The 8,394-nt window shown below is 40.2% G+C and overlaps 1 protein-coding gene across 1 annotated transcript in view; it reads left to right on the forward strand.

Moving 5' to 3' along the window:
* Positions 1-8,394, forward strand: part of clip1b (CAP-GLY domain containing linker protein 1b) — a 46,064-nt gene that overhangs the window by 4,328 nt on the left and 33,342 nt on the right. The window contains 3 exon segments of the mRNA XM_079804999.1: positions 355-524; positions 598-1,085; positions 1,169-1,293. Of these exon segments, the coding sequence (XP_079661125.1) occupies positions 437-524; positions 598-1,085; positions 1,169-1,293 (701 nt within the window). The 5' untranslated portion in view covers positions 355-436.

The following is an 8,394-nucleotide window of genomic DNA, read 5'->3' on the forward strand; positions in this document are numbered from 1 at the left end:
CGGCATGAAATGAGTATTCATTTCATTTATGTTTAATTTTCTTTTTGACCTCATAATTTAATCATCATTTTCTCTCTGGTGAGGTATGCAGGACTTGTCCAATCATTTAGTCTGCTTAAACCCCGCCCCTACATGCTCATGGAAGAGTACAACGCCCACAAATCCAGTAAACAACTGATTGATAGAACCAATTCCCGCCTTTTTTGATAATCTGTTGCACTTGTTGCTATTTCAGTTTCGTCACGACTTTAAATTTAAGGCGGACACAGGTACTTTTTAGGGGGTTATCGTCACACAACAATTAAAGACAAATAAAATGGAATTCTTAACTTATATTAACATTTCTTCCGTCAGGGAATCCTATCTGGTCAGGGAGGGTTGACGTTTTTTCCAGGCCCTGCAGGAATAGCACATTTGCGTGCATAAAGCAGGGAAAATGAGTACGGGGAAGCCAAGTGGTCTCAAACCACCCACCAAGATTGGTAAACCAGCTGCGGCGCCAACCAAAACCTCGCCCACCTCAGGTGAGTAACCTATGGGTTACATATTAAATGCATTGATTCAAGAATGACGTGCCTTTATTTTTGCTGACTGCAGCTGGCGCCAAGGCTATAACATCTCCAACCTCCAATACCGGCCAAGATGCGCCGTCAGATTTCTCTGTTGGCGAGCGTGTTTGGGTCAACGGAAATAAACCAGGCTGTGTGCAGTTCATCGGAGTGACCCAGTTTGCTCCGGGTCAGTGGGCGGGAATAGTTCTAGACGAGCCCATCGGGAAGAACGATGGATCTGTGGCTGGAGTGCGCTACTTCCAGTGCGTGGACTTGCGAGGCATATTTACTCGGCCCTCCAAACTCTCTCGTACTCCCGTGGCAGAGCGTGAGGCCAATGGCACGCAGACTCCCGCCAACAAGACGTCCGCCACCCCTGCCAAAGATCCCGCTCCTGTCACTCAGACCACTAGTGCAACTACCAAGACCTCATCAAACCTAACCAGGGCCGCCAGCGAGTCTGCCTCCAATCTGTCTGAGACGGATTCGGCCAAGAAGTTACAGCGGGAAATGAAGTTGGGCGATCGTGTACTGGTAAGGCCCATCTCTGGTCTGTCTTCACACTTTAGTGGCTCCTTGAGGGAATTTTGAGGAAACATTTTGGTTGCATTCCTTAGGTTGGAGGAACCAAAGCAGGTGTTGTGCGTTTCCTGGGCGAAACGGACTTTGCGAAAGGTGAATGGTGTGGTGTTGAGCTGGACGAGCCTCTCGGCAAGAATGATGGGGCAGTGGCTGGTGCAAGGTAAGGCCACAATTTGCCAGAATTACACAAGATCAACCTGTGGGAGCAGGATGTTCTGTTTTAAAACACATTTATAAAACTTACCTGGCTGAATCTGAGCACATTTTGAGACATTCTTGAGAAGTCATAGAAGAGTCATGTGAGATAATTGGGTCTTTTTTTCCAACTATGGGCCAGATTTACTAACAGTTTGCACCAGTGCAAACCCTCTTTTGCCGTTAAAAAGCTACTGTCAGGATTTACTGAAGACGCGCAGTGAAAAATTAGCGCTGAAAAGGCATGGGCACAGTTATTTTTGAGGCTGACCTTGCATATGCATTTGTAGGAGTTTCCCTTTCAGATGCAACATTTATGGGAGGAGAGTATTTAGAGGGGTCATGTGATGGTTCTAAAAATATTTTTTTTGTGTGTATTTGGTTTGTGTTTACGCGGGTTTAGATAAAAAAAAGTCCTTATTTTACACATACAGTACATTATTTTTGCTCCTCTATGCCCCTCCTTTCTGAAACGCGCCGATTTTTACAAAGCTCATCGTTCTGAATAGCGAGGTGTGCTCTGATTGGCCAGTGATCCAGTGCATTGTGATTAGCCAGACACCTTAAAGGGTAACTTCAGTGATTTAGCATTAAGCTTTGTATTTAAACTGGGTCATTTATGCAGTAGAAATGTGAAATTATTATACTTCTAGACTGAGAAAAGACAGAAAATGTATTTTTGTCTCATGTGGATGAAAGACAACAACTACATAACACAACCCGTAGTATAAGTAATCCTTATTTCCTCTCGAAATTAAAGGCTCTCCCGTACCCCCAACCCAGTCTCTTCCAGTCAGACAAGTCTAATAATAATTAAAGCTGCAAGCAGCATTTATCGGGGTTCAAGCAGTTAAGGCCTTTAAGCACACAAACATCAAAAGACATTAAGTTTTATTTAGCAAGCATTTAACAACTGCCATCATAGATGAAAAAGTCAATTTACAGCCTATACAGGCAGTTTACCATAGGAAATATATGGTTTTAAAGCGTTTTTACAGTTATAGTTAGAGTCTTCTTATAGTCTTGCCTGATCTCCACCACTTTTATTAGTAGTACTCAAAGTGTGCCCATATGTATATATGTGTCAGATTTGTTGTAAATATGTAATTTTAATAAGGAGTTTAGACAATTATATTCAGTGGCGTAACGAACGAGCCAACACCGGGCCCTTAAGTAGGATTATCAAGGCAGGCCCCTTGATGACGCAATTGATGACGCAATGTTCGCGAGTAGGCTACCATGAATAGGGCAGAATATGATCATACACAGCATATAAGAGATGAGATTACTAACAAAATCATGAGTAGCCTACGCTCACCAAAAACAAAACAAAAAAACAACAAAAAAACAATGGGGACAGCGCACTATAAAACATTGTTAGGCCTAGGTCCAAATACATAAAAAAGATGCTCTCTTACATTATAGTGGGATTTTCCGGGCTTTCCTATGTGCAACTGCAAAGTTGTCGATTAGATCAGGATTGTGCGCACAGGCAATAGGCTTGTTTGAGATGCGCCTTGCCTCGCCTGAAATGTATGCTAGAGTAGGTGGCTGCAGTGAGAGGAGGAGTGAAAAAAGCACAGGCAAGCCGGACAGTTCTCTCTACTCACAGTGGATCTGACACCTGCGAAATCAAAGATGGATATCGCGGGATTCACGCGATTCACGCTCGTGCACAGTTTTGCTAATAAACTGGATGTAATTCAAGTTATGTTGCTTTTATATGAAAATAAATAAAATGAACAAGACACCCAAAGTACTTGTTATTTAATTCCATTCCAAATACATGTTTATCAATATTTCTTTCTTTAATACAGACATGTGTTTTTATTTATTTTATTTTTTTATAAAAAATAAATTGCATAACCCAAAGAGATCGCACTGTCAGATAGTTTGGGAATATTCACAAACAACATATACACATAAAACATGATATTAGAGTTTTAAAATCAAACATTTTAAAAGAGAACAATACATCACAGTTGTTTAAACCAATGAGCATTAAGCTGTGTCGTCAGCAAGTCGTTTCCCATCATGCTTTTGATCAGCGCAGTCGGTGGAGAGCAACTGCGTGCGACTGCAGAATCCGACACGTGCGCCTTGCGCTTGCGAGACATTTTTGACATACATCAGCATGACATCAGAGCAAGGCAGACCGCACTCTGACACATTTGTAACCGGCATGCATCTCGTGCTGATCACCGGTGATCGGTTCTGCGAAGATTTTGCTCATCTCAAACAAGCCTATTCTCAATTGACCCTTTGCAGGGAGTTTTATTGACAGGCGATCTGACTAATCATAATCCGCCATTTTGTCCAACAAAGCAGTCAGGAAAGTTAGTAGATTAACATAGGAGGATTTAAATTTGAAAAACAAAGTGTACTGACGTCTTAGCACTTTAAAACAACATTCCTTTTATGTTCATTCATGTTTATTTTAATGATATAAATTAACTAGAAGGAAGAGATGATCGGTTCACAAGCAGGTTTAACTGAGCCTCGAGTCTACAGCAATCTATCAGACACATTAAAGAGTCACAAAATGGTATTTATTGTTGAAATGTCTCTAAAAAATTACTACATTTGAAAGGTGAGACTTTGTTTCATATCAAAAGTACTCGTCTGTCAGCGCGCAGTCTTTTCTCTGATCCACAATGTATTTTTCACTGCGTGAGAACTTGGTGTGGTGTGAGAGTGGCATCACTTGTCAGACATAGCAATAGTTACTAAAGTGGGCGGGTCTTTGCGAACGGTCATTGACAGTATGGACGGGGATTCGCCAGTCTCAATTCAAAACAAATTTCATCACAATCCATCATTGTTCGTTTCAAACATGTGAGAGCATCAAAATGATCCATGGGTGAAATTGATTGGATTTAATAATTTTTTTTGTCAGTTTCCATCATAATTTTAACATTTTGGCATTATTGTTTAGCTATTTACCTATGTTTTCAAATTTCCTTTGTTTTTTTGTTGTTGTCTTGATCAGACTAACGGCTTTGAAGATAACCACAATTTTTTAAAGCTCTAAATGACACTTACAAAAACCATAAAGCGAAACCTGGCATGTTTGGTATTGTTGGACTCGGCAAGGATTCTTAGGAGGCCACTCCTGTGAAAAAAACACGGGCTTGAAACTTCTAAGGCTCCTTCAAGGCAAAGCCAATGACGTATACTGAGTTTTTTGAGATACACCAATATTCTCATAGACTATCATGGCACCCTGGACAAAGACACCGCATGCCAATTTTCAGTAGACTAACGGTTGGGTGCGCTTATAGCTATTTTCATGATTTTTTTCACTGTTATAGCGCCACCAAGTGGCCAATTGTCACGATTTTTTTTCATGTCAACTCAGATTGAGTTTATGAACATGTGTCCCAAGTTTAGCAAAAAATATCTCTTTCCGTTCACAAGTTATAACCATTGTAAAGTGCCACCTAGTGGCCAATTGTTGCGATTTTTTTCAAATGAACTTAGATTGAGCTCACGAAGATGTATCCCAGGTTTAGCAAAAAAAATCTCTTTCCGTTCACAATTTATAACCATTTTAGTAAAAATGGCCCTAGTGCCATCAAAGATTTTGGTTCCCCTTATCGACCGTTAATTGAAATTTTGAATTTTTTGGATGATTATTGATTGTCAGACTCCAGAGAATATTCTTGCAGTGGTTTGGTTCCAATCGGGCCAAAAACCTAGGAGAATTCAGCAAAAATTGGTTTTTCAAAAAAATGCAATTTACTCGAAATTGGCGCCTGAAGGGGAGCAAATCGGAGATAGTCATTTTGTCCGCCTTGAGCCAAGGATTCCAACGATATAAGACACTTGATCCTGGGACAAACAGTCTAAGAGTTATGAGCAATTTTGAACTTTTGGTTGCTGTAGCGCCACCTATGGGCCATTCGGGGTCATACTCTGATAGGTTGTCCCCAAACTGAGGCCTACCATCTGGCCAGGTTTCATGTCTCTAGGCCTTACGGTTTGGCCTGCACGATGCGTTTTACGAATCCTTACAATTACAATAGGGTTTCAGCATTTCATGCTTGAACCCCTAAAAATATACTACCTTATGTTGTTGGTTTGCCAGAGATGTCACCGTAGAGTGATTGCCCGCCACTTTCTCCACCAAAGTAACTGTTGGGGAAACAGCTACGGACCCAGAGACCAGATATGCACAAGGAAGACCAGGAGTCAGGATGTTCAATCAATGAAGAGAATTTTACTGAAGTACAGTTTGTAGTTTCATCGGTAGAGCCAGCCGGAGAGTCACACGGGGAAGTCGAGGCCAAGACTCTACCGTTCACAGAAAATCACAGAGCAATTATACCCGTTTCAAGGGCGCAAGTTACATCATCCCACAGGTGGGAGGCTTCTGATTGGTTCAAACAAAATGCAATGTAAGCAACTTTCCACACGTAGACAGATAGGGGCATATATCTCTAAAAATGCGTAGACTCGATGTCGCCCAGGCCCAGATTAGTCCCCAATGACCTCGGAGGTCACAGAAAAGACGCCTCCAAGTCTAGAATCGTCTGCCGAAAGGACCATCTCCAATACTGGAGCTGCACAGAATCATGAGACGCACACACAAAATTCCCCAGAATAACAGTTTCCATCAAGGTCGGAACATCTTAACTAACTATCAACAAAGCACTTCTCCAAAACATGCTGATACTAACTCTAATTCAGAATTGACTTTATTCTATTCTATAAAGAAAGAAGAATATATCAAAGAGGTTCATTTCTCTGAGTCCCCAAAGAGTCCCATAGCTGTGACATAGATGACCCCAGGGGTCACTTTAGTAAGACATACAGTTAACACATGCTGAGCTCCCTTCACTCCCTGGAGTGTTATTACAACACCAAGGACATTTGCCTGTCAGCACGTCTTGACACAGACTCAGAGCAGCACCTGAAGAATGTGGATTCAAAAGCACCCAGCAAAAACACTTCAATCATCAAAATCACTCATTGAATATAGAGAGGATTAAATATAGAGAGGTTATATGTGAACTGATTTATTAAATGTAGGAAATGGTTATAACTTGATTGTCATTAATTCTTATTTTGATATTAGATCATAAAATCATTCTTGAAGGATATGGGTCTGGTGAAGAGGCAAGTGAGGTTTGGCTTGACCCTTGACCCTTCAGAATAGTCATATGTTATGAATAGTCACATTTTAAAAGTGTTATGAAACTCTGCCCCCACGTACTGATGTAGAGATGTGGGGGTGTGTTTGAACAAATCGTTTTAGGAAGGTGTGGCTGAGCCTTAACTTTTGGGTTTAAGACTTTGAGCTTTGTAACTCTGCAGATCTTATGCATGCACAAACAGCTACATAAGGCTGCGTTCACCCTTGACGTCTTTTTTGACAAGAAAAAGTTGACAAGAGCGGTCTTTAGTAAACAACAGCCGCAACAAGAGTGCTGTGCGGTGCAGAGATACAAAATGTCTTGATGAGAAACCCCACGGAATTTTAAAATACTACTGTTATTAATGTGTGACGAAATTTAGTTTTAAGACTTTTTCAGGCGATAATTTACCTGTGTAAAGCTCAAATCTGTGGTTTATTTATAAAGAGAGCGCCTATTTGAATATTTTATCTGGCGTTTTCGGAGTTGTGAGATCCAGTCGATCAGCAGCGCTCAGCGCTCGTTAACCCCGGCGAGAGCAGCCTTTCCTCGGCCAGTCCTTCTGACGTCTGCCACTGGCTCTGATGTCTCTGTAGCGGTTAAACATGTTTATTATTGTATTTATGTCTTACTCTGTTTATTCAATGTACCCCTGACTGTTTTTATATTTGTATTTCTTTAAAAACAATGAAAAAAGAAAAGAAAAGTGGTTAAACATGAGATATAAATCGTCTTGTGTATCTTTGGTCTCATGGATCTATCATTTGTTCCCTGGCAAATCGTTTTGGCTGAGGGAAAAGTGAAGTTTCATTACTTTATATGGTTTACGCTATTTAACTTTACATTACTGTTATAGCCGACCAGCGCTGACTTTGTATGTTTGACTGAATTGTTTGCTTTGATTTCTTGTATAGCTTCTTTTTACTTATACTTTTATAATGGCTATTATTGATCATGCATAAACTGACATTTAACAAAAAGAGACTGCGTTGTGTTTTATGTCATATTTAATTTCATTACAGTGATAATCATATATGCACACTTGTCTGAACCACATATGAATATGTTTAATATTGTTTTAAATGTAAACGAAAAGAGGCAGGGTTGTGTTTTATGACATATTTCGTTTTATTGTAGACTAAAATATACATACAGAGATAACTGGCACCTACTCCACTTTCAGGTCTTGCTCGCTTGTCATTGGTCAGCTGTCAAAAAGGCGCTTGATGTAGGGCGTTTTTATCAGAAAAGTTGAACTTTTTTCAACTTTAAAAGCTGAGCTGCAGAAAAAGACGTCGGCTTTGGCGTTTAAAAAAGCGCTCATTACTTTTTTGAAAACATGGTTTACTCCATAGGATTATAATGTAAAATAGACGCTGACAGCTTCAAAAAAGACGTCAAGTGTGAACGCAGCTAAAGAGAAAGGAAAACAAGAAATCGTATTATATGACCCCTTTAAATGAGTCATGCAAGGTGATTTACTAGGGTTTGCGATCGTCAGTAGATCACGCCAGGAGCTTTCCACTCCCAATCTGCGCTTTTTTGGAATTGCGCTCTCACACTAATTTGCCCTGTTTATTAAATCTGGCCCTATATGTCATATAGCTTCACTTTTCATGTTCAGTTCCCAATGGGAAAAAAAATTCACATTTCCTGTTTCACTGTGAAATGTTGATTTTAACCTCAGGTTACTCTAATTGAACTGTCTTTATGAGAAGTGTACTGTAAGTGCAGTGCATATAAAAAGTCTACACTCCCGTTTTCAAAACATTTAAAAAATGTTGCCCTTTTAATGTCAAATTTATAACCTATGCTGTGCCACTGAAAACCAAGGTGAGTTTTTAGAGAGAAAAAATCAAAATAAAACTTGGAATAACTAACTGCATAAGTGTGCACACCCTGACCTAATACTAAGTTGAAGCACCTTTGAT

Source organism: Gobio gobio (assembly GCF_949357685.1).
Source record: "Gobio gobio genome assembly, chromosome: 22".
NCBI lineage: Eukaryota > Metazoa > Chordata > Actinopteri > Cypriniformes > Gobionidae > Gobio > Gobio gobio.